At 53.1% G+C, this 19,475-nt stretch overlaps 8 protein-coding genes across 8 annotated transcripts; 5 read left to right on the top strand and 3 right to left on the bottom strand.

The window, feature by feature from the left end:
- Nucleotides 1-324: 324 nt before the first annotated feature.
- On the top strand, nt 325-1,222 carry LTS14_008764 (uncharacterized protein; the record flags this gene model as incomplete). The annotated part of the gene is made up of 2 exons (XM_064841450.1): nt 325-379; nt 426-1,222. 2 exons carry the CDS (start codon nt 325-327, stop codon nt 1,220-1,222), a joined length of 852 nt encoding a protein of 283 aa, XP_064690941.1.
- Nucleotides 1,223-2,495: 1,273 nt separating this feature from the next.
- LTS14_008763 (uncharacterized protein) lies at nt 2,496-4,196 on the top strand (the record flags this gene model as incomplete). The annotated part of the gene is made up of 2 exons (XM_064841449.1): nt 2,496-2,532; nt 2,575-4,196. 2 exons carry the CDS (start codon nt 2,496-2,498, stop codon nt 4,194-4,196), a joined length of 1,659 nt encoding a protein of 552 aa, XP_064690940.1.
- Nucleotides 4,197-4,509: 313 nt separating this feature from the next.
- On the bottom strand, nt 4,510-5,686 carry LTS14_008762 (uncharacterized protein; the record flags this gene model as incomplete). The annotated part of the gene is made up of 3 exons (XM_064841448.1): nt 4,510-4,626; nt 4,676-5,466; nt 5,533-5,686. 3 exons carry the CDS (start codon nt 5,684-5,686, stop codon nt 4,510-4,512), a joined length of 1,062 nt encoding a protein of 353 aa, XP_064690939.1.
- A 695-nt stretch (nt 5,687-6,381) lies between these two features.
- LTS14_008761 (uncharacterized protein) lies at nt 6,382-7,333 on the top strand (the record flags this gene model as incomplete). Its single annotated transcript, XM_064841447.1, has 3 exons — nt 6,382-6,549; nt 6,610-6,639; nt 6,698-7,333. The coding sequence occupies 3 exons, from the start codon at nt 6,382-6,384 to the stop codon at nt 7,331-7,333; spliced, it is 834 nt and encodes a 277-aa protein (XP_064690938.1).
- A 149-nt stretch (nt 7,334-7,482) lies between these two features.
- LTS14_008760 (uncharacterized protein) lies at nt 7,483-9,457 on the bottom strand (the record flags this gene model as incomplete). Its single annotated transcript, XM_064841446.1, has 9 exons — nt 7,483-7,901; nt 7,959-8,056; nt 8,121-8,267; nt 8,325-8,508; nt 8,569-8,743; nt 8,799-9,016; nt 9,067-9,117; nt 9,168-9,295; nt 9,348-9,457. 9 exons carry the CDS (start codon nt 9,455-9,457, stop codon nt 7,483-7,485), a joined length of 1,530 nt encoding a protein of 509 aa, XP_064690937.1.
- Nucleotides 9,458-12,023: 2,566 nt separating this feature from the next.
- On the top strand, nt 12,024-14,745 carry STE20 (signal transducing kinase of the PAK; the record flags this gene model as incomplete). Its single annotated transcript, XM_064841445.1, has 3 exons — nt 12,024-12,797; nt 12,934-14,580; nt 14,659-14,745. The coding sequence occupies 3 exons, from the start codon at nt 12,024-12,026 to the stop codon at nt 14,743-14,745; spliced, it is 2,508 nt and encodes an 835-aa protein (XP_064690936.1).
- A 1,029-nt stretch (nt 14,746-15,774) lies between these two features.
- LTS14_008758 (uncharacterized protein) lies at nt 15,775-16,407 on the top strand (the record flags this gene model as incomplete). Its single annotated transcript, XM_064841444.1, has 3 exons — nt 15,775-15,893; nt 16,034-16,160; nt 16,243-16,407. 3 exons carry the CDS (start codon nt 15,775-15,777, stop codon nt 16,405-16,407), a joined length of 411 nt encoding a protein of 136 aa, XP_064690935.1.
- Nucleotides 16,408-17,007: 600 nt separating this feature from the next.
- Nucleotides 17,008-19,398, bottom strand: HSE1 (ESCRT-0 subunit protein hse1; the record flags this gene model as incomplete). The annotated part of the gene is made up of 3 exons (XM_064841443.1): nt 17,008-18,248; nt 18,302-19,285; nt 19,359-19,398. The coding sequence occupies 3 exons, from the start codon at nt 19,396-19,398 to the stop codon at nt 17,008-17,010; spliced, it is 2,265 nt and encodes a 754-aa protein (XP_064690934.1).
- Nucleotides 19,399-19,475: the final 77 nt, after the last annotated feature.

The following is a 19,475-nucleotide window of genomic DNA, read 5'->3' as shown; positions in this document are numbered from 1 at the left end:
CAGTACGCCCCTTTCAATACTGGTGGTCCGACTCAGCACTTCAGAATATGCCGCTCGCTTCGAGATGAGACTTGCGAGTGATAAGGCTGCGGCTTTGCATAACTGGAAGGCTACGATGAACGCTTTATATGTATGGCTCAGTACAACCGTTGTTTTGACCTGTCGTGGTTGCAAAACTTTCGCTCTTAGAATTGCAGGTTTCAAAACACTGATCGCTATGGCCGCCAGCGCCTTTACGGTGTCGAGCTAGTCATTGTCATATCCAGTACCTTGGGTCTTGCAATATGTGGACCTGGCTTCTCGCCGGATGGGAGGACACACTCCATGTCTGTGAAGGCTCTACTGATGTGCTGGCGATTTGTATTGGGGATAGGCATAGGTAAGTGGTTCAAATAAAATATGTCTCATTCACTGACAGGCGTCAGGAGCTGAGTATCCTTTGAGTGCGTGTATTGCCGTCGAATGGAGCTCACGGCAGCACCGCGCCAAGATGCTAAGTGCTGTTTTCTTGATGCAGCCACTTGGACAATTTTGCGCATATGGAGTTGGCCTCGCAGTGCTTAATGGGCTTCAATACCAGTATAGCCTGGACAGCACGGGTGACGACCCGGGCGGCAAAAGTCGAATCGGCATCGACATACTCTGGCGAATTGTCACGGCAGTCGGTGCCCTGCCGGCGCTGATTGCGTTCTCGTTCAGGTTTTTGCTACCTGAATCTGGTCGCTACATCTACGACGTCGAGATTGATGCTAGGCGAGCTATCAGAAACACTAGGAAGGGCATACGTGACCTCTCCCTTGCCAACAGTAGATCAAACTCGCGCGCCATCAATGCATTTGGACGGCAGCGAATGGCTTGGGGAAGAGAACGGCATGGGACTATCCCACCACCGACTGAGCTGCCGATCTATCTGACAGATGTGCAGCTTGGTAACCACGATCGGCCTTGCAGAGGGACGCAGCGTCGCGGCACCAGGCAATCGGATCCGGAAGCGGAAATGCTGAGAATCGGCGAGTTGAGACAAGAACCACTGGTCAGGGCGCGCCGATCTTCCGTAGCTGCTGAGGACCAGATGAATCTTGCCGCCAGGGCTGCCAATTCAATGCCAGATGACCGCCAGCAAACCACGGGAATACATGACCCAGATGAGCAACTTGCTGCCGCGGACGATCAGTTTGACGAAGATGAAGTGAAGCTCACGCAGTTCAAAGGGCAGAGCTGAAGCGCTATTTTCTTGAACATCAAGATTCTGAGCAGCAGAGCATCGGTGGAAACTGGCGCTACTTGGCTGGCGCTAGCATCTGCTGGTTCCTCCTAGATGTGTGTCATATCCTGTAATGCCAACCTGCTAGCTTTAGATTGCGACTGACATTGTATAGTATGTCTTCTATGGCCTTGGCTTCAACAACCCCGGCACTCTCTCCAAGCTATGGACTAATGGCCCCGTCTGTACCACGACTGATCAGGATTCATGGCAATTGTACTGCGGAGAGTCCATATTCTCCGCGCTCAAATGGAACGCCATCGAGGCCATTGTCACGGTCTCCATCTGGTCGATCATTGGTTCGAGTCTTATCACATACCAGATACAGTTCATAAACCGGCGCTTTACCCTAATCTGGACGAGCATTTTGTTGGGGTTGGTGCTGCTGGCAACTGCAGTAGTGTTCCCACACACTTTCCACAAGCCGGCACATATTGTGCTAATCATTTTCTACGCTATCATCCAGTTTCTGTTCGCATATGGACCAAACACGCTACTCTTCATCATTCCAGCCGAGATCTTCCCGACACGCTACCGATGCACATGCTATGGTATCGCTGCTGCATGCGGCAAGCTTGGTGCTGTGGCGGTGCAGGGCACAAAGTTGAGCTTTGCACATGGCCACCTACCCTCGCTAAACTCACCTGCGATCGGAAACCTCATGTATCTTTTCGCAGTGTTCATATTGCTCATTGCACCAATTGCATGGCTGTGTTTCCCGGACCCGCAAGTGGCTGGCCCGCGACAAAGAGCGGATACCTGCATGCCGTGTCATACTGTCGACGACAAGACTCTGGAAAGCCTGGGGGAGGGAAGGATGAGACAGGACAGTATAGGGTTTGCAGAGCGGTGGCGAATGCTCAGGAGAGGGCGTAGGACGAGGCAAGGGCTGACTTGAAGCTTTTATTACAATCTTGTGTCAATCTTCACGATTCATATATAACAATAGCATAATGTCTAATATCGATGGTGATCGATCTATCATCAATGACTTTAGCCTGCAGACTTGCTCGAGTGATAATAACCTTTTGACCGTACTTATTTGTCGTTCGTATGAGATCTGTCCGCATGAGCGGGGAGGTTGATGTCCCACATTGCTCGATCAGGAAGGTGCATGAGCCTACCAAATGGTTGCCTGCTGGCATACATCCATACGCGTCGCAGTGCGGGCATACAAAACAAACGACCTGGAAAGCTACTTGGACGACGTCGTGTATACAGTCCCATCATGATGAAGCAGCTGATCGCAGTTTCATGTCTTATTTCAGGTACATTTGCAACCTGCTTCGATTCGTCACCTGCTTTTCCAGTTCCCTCCTGGCGTGACAATGCTCACGCGCTCGATCCTGTCTTGGACAGCATTGAATCTACTCTTACGGATTTGGCATCGAACAGCCGATACAATACCACATCTTTCTCCGTCGAAGTCACGTCGCAGACGGAAACGTTATGGACGTATTACCATACTGCTCGTGAGCACAACGAAACCCGCCCTGGGACTACTCATGTCAGCGGTCAAAGCCAGTACCGCATAGCATCCATGACCAAGACCTTTACTGTCCTTGGAATCCTGTATCAGCATGCTGCTGGGAATCTCAGCTTAGACAGCCCTGTGAACCAGTATATCCCCGAGCTATCTGTTCCTGACAGTGGTTCCATACCATGGAAAGATATCACTCTTCGCAGCCTAGCCAGTCAACTGTCTGGCATACCCCGCGAGATGGACCAGGCTGACATCTTCAGCGAGGTCTCTGATCCTACCAAGCTGGGCCTACCACCGGTGGATACAAAAGGTCTGCCGGACTGCTACGAGTACAACGACCATAAACCCTGTAATCGCACACAGCTACTAGAATACTTCTTGAAGAAACAACCACTATTTGCGCCGAACCAGAAGAGCACTTATAGTAATGTCGCCTTCGAGCTTCTTGGCCTCGTTCTGCAGAACGTCACTGGCTTGCCATATGAGGAGTACATGGATCTAGCAATCTTCAAGCCCTTGAACATGTCATCGACTACTCTCAGCAAGCCTTCAGATGAGAATGCTGTCTTGCCAGTGGGGGGGTACTTCTGGGATGTAGATGAGGGGATTCACAATCCTACGGGAGGGATTTACAGCAGTTCCACTGACATGAGCGCTTACTGCCGCTACGTCTTGACTCATTACAACGCACTTGCCACTGGAGTCAATTGGTTCATGCCAGCAAGCTGGGGCACAAATCTGCAGAACTTCTACGGAATGCCTTGGGAGATCTTTCGAACGGTCCAGATCCTTGAGGAGACCATGAGGCCAGTGACCTTTGTAACGAAGGCAGGAGGTGTGCCAATGTACTTTTCCCGCATATCACTGATGCCAGAGTATGGTCTTGGTCTCACCATCCTCGTGGGTGGAAGCAACCTTATCCTCGAACAGATCCAAGAAGCTGTCAGCGTGCCACTCGTCCGCGCCGCAGAAGCTGCAATTTGGGATGATGTGGAGTCTGCATACACAGGCTCATACACTGCCATTGAGCCACCGCATCTGAACTCATCTGTCACATTTGCGGCACATTCGTCGCTAGGGTTGACCCTGGAGACCTTCATCTCGAATTCTACGGACGTCTTCGACACTCTTCTACCAGCGTTTGCTGGCGTGAAGTCTGGCGAATCCTGGCATGCACAACTTCAGCCGACCCTGCTCTACAAGAACGAAACCACACAAGGAGGAGAGATCTGGCGATTGTTAATCGTCTCAGAACGAACTGGGAAGGAAAAAGTATGGGACGACTTCTGCAACACGGATGTTGATGTGGCGAGTTATGCCGGTCTGCCGATCAACGAGGTGGTGTTCTGGCATGACGAGAAGGTGGTCGAGCTGCCGGCTTGGAGGGTGAAGCTGAGGCGTGACGATAACGAGGTCAAAGATCTTGAGAAGCTTGTCGTCCAGAATTGATGCATGTTTGTTATATGGTGAACGCAACGAGTGAAGCATGGTCATGATGGGCCAAAGCAGCCGCCAGCAATTTCGCCGCTAGAAGCGCTTATATGTGTTCACAAGCAATTAAGGACAGACAGTTTCAGCCAAGTTGCATGGTCATGGGGTCCAGTTGCTCGTCTGTATGCTCATAGCGGACGTGTCCATTTGCTGCGCCGTTTGGTAGATTCTTATAACCTGCATTCTCGTCGGAAGTCGGTGCCCTCCATATCATCGCGGCTGCCGGATGGTCATGTAGTGGTTCATGCTGCCCTTGCAACTCGTATAGATTCTATCGATACGTGCCACCAGGAACGTGGAAATCATGCCAGAAAATACGACGTCTTTGAAGCTCCGGTCCGAGCATGTCAATTGTGTCCCTGAACGTGGCAGGGAAGACAGCGTACGCCTAAGACGGTTAGCCATGATATTTGTGTAAGGCGTGTGGGTGAACGTACAATATTGAACCCATCCACATCACCTTCTCGAACCCATCGCTCCATTTCATCCGCGACCGTCTCGGGAGTGCCGATGCTCGTGGCTCCCAGGCCCCCTACCATGATATGCTCTGCCAGTGTCCGCTTGGTCCACTTACCACCGTTGATGTCAGGCGCAACTTTAATCAGGTCTTCGATGTACGACTTTATAGCATTGCTGTCAACATACCGTAGCTCTTCGTCCTCAGCATAAGGCGCCATATCAACGCCAGTCCAACCCCCGAAAAGTGCTAGAGCGCCGTCGTAGTCGCCATACTTCAGATAGTCCTTGTATTTGTCTTCTGCCTCTTCCTGCGTACGACCAAGGATAGGGCAGAACTTCGCTAGAAATTTGATGGAGGCCGGATCACGACCACGTTCGGCAGCTTGTTGGCGGATGTCTGCGATACTTTTCGCAACAGCGGTCGGACTATGTGCAGACACGAATATAGCCTCCCCATGCTTGGAGGCAAAGATTTTTCCAGCTCGACTAGTGCCTGCTTGCATAATGACTGGTGTCGGCTGCGGTGAGTACTGACAGAAGTGTGGACCAGGAATCTGGAAGTATTTGCCCTGGTGATTAATCTCTCGTACAAGCGTAGGATCGGTATAGACCCCGGTCTTACGGTTCAGTTCGACAGCGTCGGTCCGCCATGAGGAGTTCCAAAGCTTGTATACAACATCCATGTACTCCTCACAAACAGCATAGCGCTCATCATGGTCTGCTTGTGGCTTTCCGTTTGTGAGGTTGCGGGCTGCGGAGTCAAGGTACCCTGCAACGACGTTCCAGCCAACTCTACCTAGCCTGATCAGCTTTGACGGGCTTTGATAACACTTACTCTCATTCCTCCTGTGAGATGGTCCAGAGTACTCAGACGACGAGCTAAATGGTACGGCTGCTCGTAGCTGGTCGAGACAGTCACGCCGAAGCCTATACTCTTGGTTGCTGCTGCCATGGCTGAAACCATAGCTAGCGGCTCGTTCACAGGCCATTGTGCTCCTGACTTGATCGCCGATGCAAGGTTCTTTGGGCCTCCGTACACATCATATCCACCAAGCACATCCGCTATGAACATGCCACGGAAGTGGCCATCCTCGAGCAGCTTAGCTAGATCGGTCCAATGCTTTACAGAATTGAAGTTGGTCGATTCGTCCTCTAGGTGGCGCCATAGACCAGGACTCTGATGGCCAGAGCCTGTTATCGATCAGCTTAGGACTGAACGGATCTTTCCATGGCGAGGTATACATGTCTTGACGAAGGCATTCAGAATTAGCCTTTTCTTGGTTGTTGCCTCGTTGGGACCATTTGTGGCTGCACGTTGCTGATCAACTGCCATCTTCTATGCACACTGCTGATATACGAATGAATGATGATGTAGCGCATGCCGAGGAAGCTACATAATGGGCTCTCGTCTATCGATTGACCCGCGGCCGGCGGCAGCAGGAGAGGATGGAGATGGCGTGCTGGCATCAATCATGCCTAGGGCTGCTTGCCGACAGCCGAGATACTCCAGGCGATCTCTCATAATCTGCGTAGGACATAACAGTACAAGGAGGCTGTTGTAGCGCGTGGCCAACCTGGACTCGTCCGGGATGGACCGATATAAAGCTGTTCGTATGCTCACTCGAATGATGCCGTTCTCGTCAAGCTTCGCGTTGCCCTCCACAATACCATCAAAGCACCAAGCATGGCATCTCTACCACATCTGCGTCTCCTTTTCTTCGACGTATTTGGCACATCTGTGGTGCAGCGGGAACCAGTAGCAGATGAACTGTGGCTTGCTGCTAAAGACGCACTTGACGAGCAAGGCCTGTCTTTGATCGATAGTGAAGTCCGTACGAAAGCGACGCAGATGGTACAATCTGGTCAACTCGTCAACTCAGGCGAGGGTCGGAACATGAGCTAATTCTCCCAGACGTACGAGCAGTGGTTCGAGCTTGGCGGGGTGAGTGAGCATATAGTGACAAGAGATCTGCTAGCGGGAAGGATTGATTGTCAAGCAGAAATGGAACGAATCCAAGGACGATTTCATCAGGGAAAGCAAGGCGAAGCACGGTAGCGTGGATTGGAGAGAGGTTGATCTACGACGCATCGAGTCCTTACGCACGCTACTGGCAGGTCGTGGCCTCATCAAACTGAACAAAAAGGGTCAAGCCGAAAAAGGCTCTCTATTCTACGACGTACAGCTGGACCATCTTGGCCGTGTCTGGCACCGCCTACCTCCATGGCCTGACACCTGTCGTGGTCTGAGTCTACTGAACAGTAAAGCCACCATGGTGGCCCTGAGAAATACCTATAACGACTTGCTGCAGTCCCTGGTCGCCCACAGCAAAATCCCCTTTACTCATGTGTTTTCCGCTGACATGTTCGACTCCTTCAAGCCGAATCCGAAGGTCTATCTTGGCGCGAGCGAGAGACTTGGTGTGAGACCCGACGAAAGCGCGCTTGTAGCTGCACATCTGGGCGATTTGCAAGGAGCAAAGGCCTGTAGGTTTCGCACCATATATCTCAACAGGCCATTGGAGGAGAAGAACCCCGAGCTACAGCACGAGGATATAGCTGATTTGGTCATCGAAGAGCACGAGGAAGGCTTCATTACACTTGCAAAGCTGTTGGGACTAGCAGTCGGCTCGAGTTGAAACTGTTCCATGGTACGCCATTATGGGGGTTCAATCGTCATCTCCTAGAGAACAGTTGGCTTGTTATTTGTAAAAGAAAAGATTGACGCCGAGCATTATCAGCGTGCCTCTTTCCCACTGCCGGAAGCCTCACCTTGGGTAGCTGTGACTCACGGCCGCCACCTGAAAGACGGATGCTTCCAGTCGAGATCCTGCATCGTCCTCGTCTCCACTTTGGCCAGCTCAGCATCGACGTCCTTACTCTCCCTGACCTTGTTGTTCCACTTCATCCAGAAAAGGACCAGTATACTGACAAGGAACATTGCGCTGCTGGTTGCAAGATTGAGACCATTGCCAATGTGGTAGTTAGGTGCATCGAAAGGCAAGAATGCCCAGGTACTGATAAGCCCGCCGATGTTGCCGAACATGACGTTCGTCCCGATTGCTGACGCACGAGCAGTATCGGTGACGACGTTGGCTGAGACCTGAGCGTTACATAGAGCGCCATACGAGAAGGCACCGGCTGTGATGAGGAATGTCGCGCCGTAGCGAGTAAGTGCTTCTTCCGAGGCGAGGAACATGATGTAGCCTGAACAATGGTTAGCTGAGTGTCACTTCGGCCTATGGTCCCAGAACCGAGTATTACCAATCATGACTAACGGCGCAGAAGCGATAAAGATGATCTGCCTTCGATCAATGCGCCAGGAGATGAAGCAGAACAGTACGGTGAAGAAGCCGCCAATACTGCAAGGGGTATCAGTATGCACCCATCGATGTCTCGCACAGGGGTCCGGTTTATGGTACTTACATATATGGCGGGACTGTGCGTAGTTGCTGGTAGACCACAGTATTCTTCGGGTAGATGGTGCGAATGATGGTTGGAAGGAAGAAAGCCAAGCCTTGCACGGTGACATTGTCGAGAAGGAAGATGAGGGATGTCCCAAGTGTCACGGGACTGGATGAAGACGTCAGTAAAACATACAATTAGAGGATCCGATCAGACGAGACTCACTTGAAGATTCCACGCAAGGTCTTCGCAGTATCGATCTCGTCCAGGACTTCTGTCACGCCAACACGCTCAGACTTCACCCGAGCAATCGCAAGATCGCGCTCTTCTTGGGACAGCCATCGAGCGGTTGCCGGCCGATCCGTCAACGTCAAGAAGGAAATTAGAGCTAGACCGCACGTGATGATACCTGTGTGGGCCGTCAGCTTAGTTCCCACAGTCTCAAGCCATGGGGAGTCAAATCGCCTACCCTCAACCACAAAGATCATGCGCCACGTTCTGAGGCTGCCAATACTGTCCCGGGTGAGGATCCCGGATGCGATGAGGCCACCAAAGGCTCCTGCGAGGGGCGCCATGACAATGTACAGCGACAAGCGGAAAGCGAGTTCACTCCTGCGATACCAGCGGCTCAAGTAGTAGGCGATCTAGACATACGTCAGCACGAGTGACACTCCGGTGGATTCTCCAAAAGATGCATACTCCAGGCAACATGCCAGCCTCGAAGATGCCAAGCAGGAACCTCACGCCGCATGCCTGAGCTCGAGTCTTGACAAAGGCCGTGCCAAAGCTGCAGATACCGAATAGCAAACTGGTAGTCGGGATAAACCAGCCAGGTCCAAGCTTCTTGCACAGCATGTTGGCCGGGATCTCGAAGATGATGTAGGAAACATAGAAGATGCTGAGGATAATGTTGTAGTCTTGAGCGAGATTAGCATTCGGCGGGACGGGCTTGTCGATGATATCTTACCATAACCTTTGAGCTTGAGATCACGATCGAAGCCAGCAATCTTTGCATTTCCTACTCACTTGTTAGTCAATATGTCTACAGTGATGTTGGATGAAGCTGACCAATATTTGCCCTATCGATGAATGCGAACAAATATAGAAGTGAGATCGTAGGTATGATGTACAGATCGATCTTCCATCTCAACTTCCGCTCAGCAGCAGGATCAAAGTGTACGAGCGCGTTGCCATATCTGCGCTGCCGTATGAGTAGGTATTGCCCGAACAACATCACAAGACACTCACCTGTCAGTGGCTGCATGTCCGCGATCCGCAGCTTCGTGGACGGTCTCTTCGCGCGCGTTGGTGTGCTTCTCCCAGTCCGCAGGATCGGGCGAGGTATCGAAGGCCGTCATAGTAACTTCAGATCCACTGGCGCCGTCGAGATGAGCTCTTTAGCAGTATGCAGCCGAGATGTGAGGGACTCTGCAAAGTCAGGAGAGCAAAGCCTTATGAGCACATCCAACACACGTGGAACCTCGCGTCGCACCTACCGACTGTCTACCCGTTCTCTTGGTATCACGCAGCTCGCGCAGCCCCGCGCATACAAGCATACAAGGAGGTTACGAGGTTTCTATTCCGCGAGTCCTTGGCACCGTGTCCAGAACCCTACATGCCTGCAGACGTACTTGGCATGTCTTGGTCATAAAAGTGTAGCTGCCGTTTTCCACCTCCGCTGCAAGAGAGACTACACAGATCGTGGACGTATCCACGAAGGCTTCAGATGCGTCTTCTCTGCAATACATCGGAGCATCGCGGAGATGTTGTGCTAATAAGCTGTAACCAAGCATCGATGGTGAGGTACAGGCGGCCAATACGTGTGTGTTTTCCTGTAAGATGACGATGTGCAGTAGATATCTGGTGATGAACAGTCTCAAATAGCCCTACTGCAGGCAGACACTTCCGCTTTGCGCAGTAATAGTTCCCGTTAGTAGTTCTAAGCGAGCAGCCGTCGGAAACGTAATGTATCACTTTTCGCACATGAACATCGTTCAACCACCATGCTCGTCGAATGTATGATGGGATCCGAAACCCATGATCCGGCTGCATTTGATCCGTATCGTATCATTTTCCATGGGTACCTGCAGTGTTAAATGATCTATTCTCCAAAGCATCGATGGGTTTTCACATGGACACGTATCCAGCTGCAACTACAATTGACATGACTTGGCTTGAGAACATCTGTTCACCGTCACCTTCAGAGTATGATACAGGCTGAGCGAAGACGAAAGATCAAGCAACGACCTCAGTGAGATGTATCGAAGACTGGCAGAGATAGCAGCTCTTGCTACTCTTTTACTGGCATTGTGGGCAGCATATATTGTCAAGATCCATGATATCATCGCAACACACATATATCGTTACCGTCAGTTGCCCACCTTCAAGCTCCTTGACCTTACCGCGCCCTGGACAGACCCTCACTAAGCTCCGTTATACCACGTCGACCTCGCGGAGGAACGCAAAGACCCTGGTGGGTATGTCGTTTTCCCTGCGCCCACACGTCGATTATGGACAGCACAAGGCGACTGTCGGCCACGCCGTCGATCTTGACACACATACGAGCAAAGTCTTCGACAACATTATGGACGTTCTGTACTATTCGGCTTTCGACATCACGATGCGACTCTGGCTGCGATCCGAGCAGATCCTGATGTAGCGTTCGTCGAATGTGTCGTAGAGACTTATATCCCCGAGCAGCCGGTCAGACTAGAGGACACTTATCGAGCTTCAGCGGTGGAAGCCGACTTGCACGTGGCGGGAAAGGTGACGGGCTCATACGGTTCATCTTCATCCCGGCCACTCACACGAGGAGCAGAAGTCTATTGTCGGTCGTCTTATAGATCTTGGCGAACATACGCACAGAGTTTGCGACGTTCTATAACCTAATTAGGTCTGTACGCAGTCAGAGACATCAGCGACCAAGCATTGGGGGCAATCGGGGCGGACCCAGGAGTCACTATGGTGGATTGCGATGTCCAAGTGTGTCTTTCCATAAGGACGAGATGGCGGCAATGCGAGTCTGAGTCTCAGACCAGCTATGAGACTGTAATATCGAGTGAGGGCGGTGCTGATAAGCAATGGTTCTGGATATCGTCAAGAAAGAGGCGGAGGCAGCAGCGCAATTGACATGGCTGATCGGAGTGCTGTGACCGCCTTCGAGATGAAGGATCAAGATTGGAAAGTGCCGCTAACGAAGATATCGAGCCAACTTATCCGTGCATAAGATCCTCATGATCCAAGTAGATGCAGGATTGCTTGTTTCCCTTTGAATGGACGTTCCGGTACCTCTGCATCAGGGACGACATGGCATAGCTATAACAGAGGTCGCTGCACATGGACCAGGACCAGGACTGGCATCCGGTGGGTGGCTGTATGACGGCCGAATCATATGCTGCAGGATGAGGCGGTCCACGCTTGCGCGAGAGACGAGGTGCTCAGCGGCTCGCAAACGGGAAAACGTGATTGAACTGATCCCGGTAGACTTTGGGCAGACCCCTCCTTCATTATTGGAGTCCAGCACGTGGTATGGACGTCCTACCATCACTTCAAATTCGATGCTCTACTCGCGTGCTGTTGTGTGTACGAGCGATCATGTAGGGCCATCGAATGGCAGTGATAGTTTGTTTAGGATAAAATCAATGCGTAGGGTTGTGGTCCGGCGTGCATGTGGCTTTAAGGCTTGCCAACGTCGCGTGGGAGAGGGGCGGGTCAGCGCTGCCGCCGCCAACTTTGAGTTGGAAGAACCGGCTCGTCCAGCTTCGCAAACGCGTATCTGATATGCCTGCTTTGACATTTGACTAATAACAAGGCTTCTGTATCGACCGTATATGCTACAGCTCGGCCTGCCCACTTCTCTACCGACATATTGCGCCATAGCGTGTGAAGGACGGCACGAGCAATGCACGTGAGCGCGCGGGCGCCATGAGCGAAGTGCCAACCGATAGACAATCCCACGCCAACGACCGACGCCGCCTGACCAAACGAGCACCACCGGCTACCTTGACCTCCACCCCCAGCGACGATAGCCAACCCAAACAACACATCCTCCGCAGTGCCCCTTCTGCTCACATCCACAATCGGTACAGCGCCCACGCCCTATCGCCGGTGCACAGCCGGAGCCCGACATTGGACGCAGGTTGGGCCGCGGCAAGCCAGAACAGCAAAGCATACACTTCCAACCACCATCCTCGCTTCTCCGTAACGGAAAAGAGCTCGACCGATCTCCTTGGCTCCCGCTTCGACAGCGCGGCCGTCATCAACAGCTTCAACTCCGTCCCTTACTCCATCGATAGTGGGTCTGCGCAACCTCAGTCCGCCCTCCCATCCACCACCCGCACCCTCTCACAAATACCGGACCCCATCATTGCGCCCACACGACCAACACCGCGACCCAGTAGTAGCACACACGGCACTCATCTAGCCGCCGCCAATCCGGCTGTGAGGCTGTCGCAGAGCTTGGTGGCCACCGGTAGGAAGATGGACGATATTCCGCAGCAGAGGAGTGGGTTGAGTGGGCTGGTAAATCCGCGACAGAGGTATAGTGATGAAGCGAAGGATAGTAAGGTGCTGAAGAAGAAAAGTGGGTTCTCGAGCTTCTTCAACTTATCGTCGCCGCGGAGACCTGCGATATCTGCTCCGGAGAATCCTGTGCATGTGACGCATGTTGGATATGATCAAGAGACTGGCGAGTTCACTGTGAGTTCAATCCACATATATGTCAAGATATCCTGTCATCTGGTTGCAATGCGGACGATCCTGCTAGATGCGGTTTCACCATCGTCTTTGCTTCTTCTGACTATCCACTTCATACGCGATACTAATAATATCCTAGGGCCTACCTAAGGAGTGGCAGAGAACATTGCAAGCCAATGGCATTACCGAGCAGGAGCAAAAGAAGAACCCACAGGCTATCATTGATGTCGTTACATTCTACAACGAAAACAACGATCGGGGCAGTGATGACTACGCCTATCACAAATTCGACCACGCACACGCCGCGGATAGTCCGCAAATGGGGCTGGCGCCGCAAGGAGTATCGCCAGGTGGTGTCAGCCCTGGCGGAGCATATGGTCAAGTACTGAGTCCTCCAGCAAGTCCGCGCTTCCCTAAGAATGAAGGCGAGAGCTTTGAAAACCCACGAGCGCCGCCTCCAGTACCCAAAGGAATGCAAGGACTTGGCCTGATGACTCCTGGAGGCACTCCCGCACAAGCAAATGGCAACAACATGCTTCCGCTACGACCAGCACCCAAAGCGCCCGGTGCGCCGAACATGATGCCACAGCGAGCTGCACCAGGTGTGCCGAGTTCGCAAAGAGAACGAGCTGGTACAGATGATGGTCTGCCTCCTGTGCGTTATGCTCCACCCGCAGTCAGCGAAGTCTCACCATCCTCTCAAAGCAGAAGTAGAGCCAATACAGGCCCGGCACAGCAGTATCAACAATCATCTCCTGTCAGCTCTCCCCACCAGTACCAGCAACAACAAGAGCAAGCCATGAAGGCCGCTCAACAAGCATTAAAGCAGCAAAGTCTGGATCGATCAGTATCACAGAAGCAGCAGAACGTCGCACCACAAGTCCAGCAAGCTCCACCCATGCCGGATCAGAGACAGATACAGCCGGACTCGAAGATGGGACCAGCACCCAGGCCTCGGAACCGACCACGACAATCCATCACCAACGCCGAAATCATCAGCAAACTACAACACATCTGCAGCCCCCAGGACCCGACGAAGAAGTATAGGAACCTTGTGAAGATCGGGCAGGGCGCATCCGGAGGGGTCTACACCGCCTACGAGGTCGGCACGAATAAATGCGTCGCCATCAAGCAGATGAACCTGGAGCAGCAGCCAAAGAAAGACCTGATCATCAACGAAATCATGGTCATGCGCGACAGCAAGCACAAGAACATCGTAAACTTCATGGACAGTTTCCTCGTCCGAGGCGATCTGTGGGTGGTGATGGAGTACATGGAGGGCGGCAGTCTGACCGACGTTGTCACTTTTAACATGATGTCCGAAGGCCAGATCTCGGCCGTGTCGCGGGAGACGTTGCATGGCTTGCAGTTCTTGCATTCCAAGGGCGTCATCCATCGCGATATCAAATCCGATAATATCCTTCTCAGTCTGGACGGCAATATTAAACTCACTGATTTCGGCTTCTGCGCTCAGATAAACGAGAGTCATATGAAGCGCACGACTATGGTCGGAACACCGTACTGGATGGCCCCTGAAGTTGTGACAAGGAAGGAGTATGGCCGGAAAATCGATATTTGGTCCTTGGGCATCATGGCGATTGAGATGATTGAGGGGGAGCCGCCGTATCTGACTGAGTCGCCGTTGAGGGCGTTGTATCTGATCGCCACGAATGGCACGCCGACGATTAAAGAGGAACATAATTTGAGTCCGGTGTTTAAGGATTTCTTACATTTCGCCCTCAAGGTCGATCCGGAGAAGAGGGCTAGTGCGCATGATTTGTTGAAGGTGAGAGGTTCCTCTATATGCTTTTGTGGAGGCCATGTGTGTGCTGACTCTCATCTCTACAAGCACGCTTTTATACAGACGGCTGAGCCCTTGGCTACTCTTAGTCCGCTTGTTCGCGCTGCAAGGGTTGCGCGGGCGGAGGAGAGGCGGAATAAGGGGAACTGAGCTGGTCTTCACCTTTTCGCTCAGATTGAGAGAAGACGACTATTATTAGGGATAGAGGGACGTTTGCGAACGAGAGCGGACCTGACGAGTTCAGCAGTAGCTCTGGAGCTGCTTCGATCTAGATCTCTCGGGGGAGTCGTCGCACCGTCTGGACTGGACTGGACATCTGATGCCGTACCACTACCGGCTCGTTCAGGTCTCGCGAGGCGATTCGGGTCCGGCAGCGCAGAGGATGAGGAGGTCTGGAGAGGTGCTGTGGGCTGTTGGGTGGCGGCGGTGAAGGGCAGGGAAGGAAACGATAGAGGAAAGGAATAGAGCGCGCGATGGGAAAGCGAATGGAGTCATGTGTAACGGTCTAGGGCGAATGGTGAAAGCGATGAGTGAGACGTTCCGAGCGGGAGTGGCATGGCGTTTTCCTTTTTACGAGTCGACCGATCTGCTTCTTTCGAACATTCTTACCACCGAACGGACATTTTGGCATTGGCATATATAGTCCTAGGCTTGACTGCTCTTTTTCTCGTTTTGGGAAGAGGTTCTAGGTGTGTTTGTGTACTCACTCAGCCCGCCCTTTTCGTTGCTGGGAAGGTTTGCGAGAGGCTTGTATTCTTTTATCCGATACATCTTTCGTCTTTTTCTCTGCCATCCGTTCCTGCCGATGAACTCTAGGCCTTACCGAGCTTCACTTCACACGGGTGTCAAAGTCGGGACCCCGTAATCACGTGTCGGGCCCCACCTTTTACTCTCAACTCTGTTCTGAGCAGGGAAATAAGTTTCCGGCTTGTGAAAGCGGTGCGGGATGGGAACCGACAGCCCACCAACCAACCGTTGATCCTGCATTGATTGACAGCTTACCGCACTTGCTCGTAACCTACGACTCGTACATACCCACATTAATCACCGGTCAAACGATCAGACGAACAGACGAACGATACCTACGTACAGCATCTAATACGCCGACCTCGGTAACGCCGACACCCGCGAGCAATCCCCATAGCCCGGACCCTGGGAGAGTAAAGAAAGTATAGGAAGATGTCGGAAACGAAGGAATTCACCTACTCGGACGTCTCGGAGCATACGTCCAAGAAGGACGTGTATATGGTGATTCACGACAAGGTCTACAATACCAGCAGTTTCGTGGATGAGCATCCGTAGGTCTTGCCTCTCTCCTCCTCCCAGCAACTCCCTATATCCGGATGTGGAAATCAGGTGGCCCATGGGAAGAGCAGCAGAAAGGGCGCAACTATATTGCTGTTGTAGGATTCATACTGACACGTGATTGTGAACGCAGAGGTGGCGAAGAAGTCCTCCTCGACGTCGGCGGCCAAGATGCCACCGAGGCCTTTGAAGACGTCGGCCACAGCGACGAGGCGCGTGAGATCCTCGAGGGTCTGCTGATTGGGAATCTCAAGCGAGAGGTCCGTCTTATATCCGTCCCCCTACCAACCCGATATGGAAGTACATACCCAACTAACCACTTCTTTCGCCTCACGATCACAGGCAGGCGACCCGGCCCCGAAAACCTCCACAACGAGCTCCTCCGCCCCGAAATCCTCCACCGATGCCGCAGGATTAGGCATCGGCGTCTATGCGATCGTCCTTGTGGGAGCCGCGTTGGCCTTCTTCGCCTATCAGTATTTGCAGAGTAACCAGCAAAAGTCTTAGGAAGGGTTGTTTTTCTGGATGCGGGTGCTGGAGATGGATGCGCAGGAGGGGGTGGATCATGTGGAGGGGTTGTAGATCGGATACATGCAGGAGGGGAGAGGGAAAGGGGGGGAGAGGAGGAGGAGTGAGAACGGCATGGACGAGCGAAGGGCTTGAGCATCGGCGTCTTCTGCGTCTTCTTACTTTCGTCCAGCTTACTCGCTATGCTAATGTTGATGTTGATGTTGATGTTGATGTCAATGGGAGGAGGCATTTGTTTTCCTACAGTGCGCATCGATAGACGCTACCCGCACTCTATACAATTGTACCTACATCATCTTCCAACTCCAACAAACCCAGCTTGCCGGTGAAACCCGAAACATCGGAGACCCTTGGGATCGGGAAAAAGCACTGGTCTTGCCTGCATCCTCTTACAAAGTCGCGGGTTATAGCTTTCCTATTTATACAAAGGCAGAGCTGACCACAGAAAAAGTGCATTCGTTGACGACCACCCACGTCCTCACTCAAAACGCAAAAAGTCCACACTTTTTCCGAGTGTCGACGAAGGAATCTGCTCATAACTTGATCGAGTCAAATCAGATCAGATCGAAATCGAATCGACTACCTATAGAAATCCCCCGGATCTCCCACCCCACCACCGCCGCCCCCACCACCAACCGGATATTGCTGCTGCTGCTGCTGCTGCCCCTGCAGCTGTGGTGGCCCACCGGCCCCAAAAGGCTGATACGCCTGATACCCCCCCGACTGCTGCTGCTGCACGACTACTGGTGGCGGACCGGCAAATTGCGGACTACTCGGCACCCCCGGCGGTGGACCCGAAGGCTGCTGTGGTGGCATCCCGGACTGGACGGCGCCTCCGGCAGAGTATGGCGGGTTGTCACCCTGCTGTGACGGGTGCTGATGTTGGTGTTGGGAGTAGAGGGAGGTGGGGGATTCGAAGCTTTGGGTTCGTTGGCGGGAGGGGAGGTTGTCGCGGTCGTTGTGGTTGTGGAGGGGTTGCTGTTGGAGTTGGAGTGGTGGTGGGGGTGCTTGTTGGTGTGGTGGGGGTGGTGCTTGTTGCTGCCCACCGTAAGGGTCATGAGGATAAGGCTGTACCTGTTGTTGTTGCGGCGGTGGCAGCATTACCCCCTGCATCTGATGAGCCGGCGGATAACTATGCCGATTATCCACCGGACTCTCATAACCACTCGTGGCGAGTTCTTGCGGGTTCCCGCTGTTGAGGGTGTGGATGCTCTCCGGACGGATCTGGCCTTGGAAGGGCATTTGTTGTTGGGCGCTGTAGGGTTCGTTGGTGGGGCTGAGGTGGTGGGGTGGTTGGAGGCCTTGCGGGCTAGGTTTGCGGCGGATGGTGTGGTCTTGGGGGGAGAGTTGTTGTTGTTGCTGCTGCTGCTGCTGTTGTTGCGGTGGTGGGGCTTGGAGGCCGCCTGGGATGAAGTGGAAGGGGGCTGGGCCTGCGCTGATTGGTTGTGCTGTGGGTGGGCCGTCCTGTGGTGGGTAGGGATTTCCATATCCGGGTTGATGTTGGGCCGGTGCTTCGTTTGGTGGTGCGGGTGAGTAGAAGCGTTGTGGGTCTTGCTGTGGTGGCAGATGCTGCTGGCTCTGCGCGGCAAAGGGTGCTTGCGGCGGATAGCCTTGAGCGGGTGCGTTCTGAGGAGGATAACCTTGCGGTAGACCTTGTTGTGGCCCGCCATAGGGTGGTTGTTGCTGGGGCGGGTACATTGGCTGTCGCGACCTGACGGGATACTGCTGATATTGTTGCGGTGCTTTCATCGAGTCCTCAAGCAGATGCTCGTAGTCACGGCGTGCCTTGATGAACTTCTCATTTAGCTGTGTGAATTCATCTACGATAGAAAGTCAGCAATGCACCCGCGTTCAGATCGCACTTCCAACTCACCCTTCTTCTGCGAGTACTTCCCAATCAGCTCAATGAGCTTCGGCCTGATACTCAATGTCCGCTGATACAAATCACTAATCTCCTCCTCTTCCCGCACGCCTCTCCTACTGCGACCCTCACCCACACTGAGCAACGCCAACAGCTTCTCGACATTCTTGATCTCGCCAAACACCTCCGCCTCCATCTGCGCATCACGCTCTAATTCCTCTTTCGTCGGATCTGGTAGCTTTTCAACATAGTTGAGTGGGAAGATGCCGGTCTGTCCTTTCAAGCTACCCTTCCACCAATCTTTATATACCGACTCCAGCACCGCGATGATATCACCCTTGGCGAAGGCTAGCTCGCCGGCCTCGGACGGTGCAAAGTCATAGAGTGCTCGTACCCTGCTCACCGTCGCGGCTGTGGTGCCCTGCGGCGCTGCAGGTTGTGCTTGTGGAGTCTGCTGGTTGTCGCCATTCTTCGCCGGCGGTGGACTAGACGCCGCTGCTGCCTTGTCCTGTACACTCAACGCCAAGGCCATCTGCAACTCCTCTTCCTCTTTCCGTCTGTCCTCGTGACTAATCTGCTGCTTGACTGGCTTGCTCGGTGCCTGTAGTCCCGGCTGCTGTGTCCTCAACCGTCCATACGCCTGCTCCATAATGCCAAGATCGGGACTGTTCCTGAACTCCTCCGTCCAATTCTCCATGCGCTCCACCACTTTCTGCTTGACCTGGCCATGCGTATTCCTGTCGCCTGCCAGCCTTAGCAGACTGTCTGTGAATGCTTTGGACGCCAACTCGCGATGCAGCGGGGCGCCACAGTTCTGCGACAGGGCATTCGCGAGCTCGAGGGTATACAGCTGCACATTGGCGTTTCGATGTGCCAGGCGCTTGATGAGGGCGGAGATGGCATGTTGTGGTCCGGCCGGGGTGGTCGACACTCGGTCGCAGACGTCAAGTATGTACTCCCAGTTCTCGCTCGTGAGGTTCTCATCTGTCGCCTTGACTGTGGTGGTGGTGGGTGTTAGTACCGAGCTGTATTCACGTGCGAGGCTGCCGCTGTAGCTGCTACTACATACCGATAGCATCGTCCATGGGGTTTGAGGCAGCTCGAAACATGATTTCACCTCGTCCCTCTACTGTGGCTTGGTATAAGTGAACGTCAGATGGGCGTAGGCAGACAGATTGAATAATAA

The sequence above is a fragment of the Recurvomyces mirabilis genome (assembly GCF_035927965.1).
Source record: "Recurvomyces mirabilis strain CCFEE 5264 chromosome Unknown scaffold_27, whole genome shotgun sequence".
Taxonomy (NCBI): domain Eukaryota; kingdom Fungi; phylum Ascomycota; class Dothideomycetes; order Mycosphaerellales; family Teratosphaeriaceae; genus Recurvomyces; species Recurvomyces mirabilis.
The sequence above is the reverse complement of the archived record's forward strand: the minus strand, read 5'-3'. Positions and strand labels throughout refer to the sequence as shown.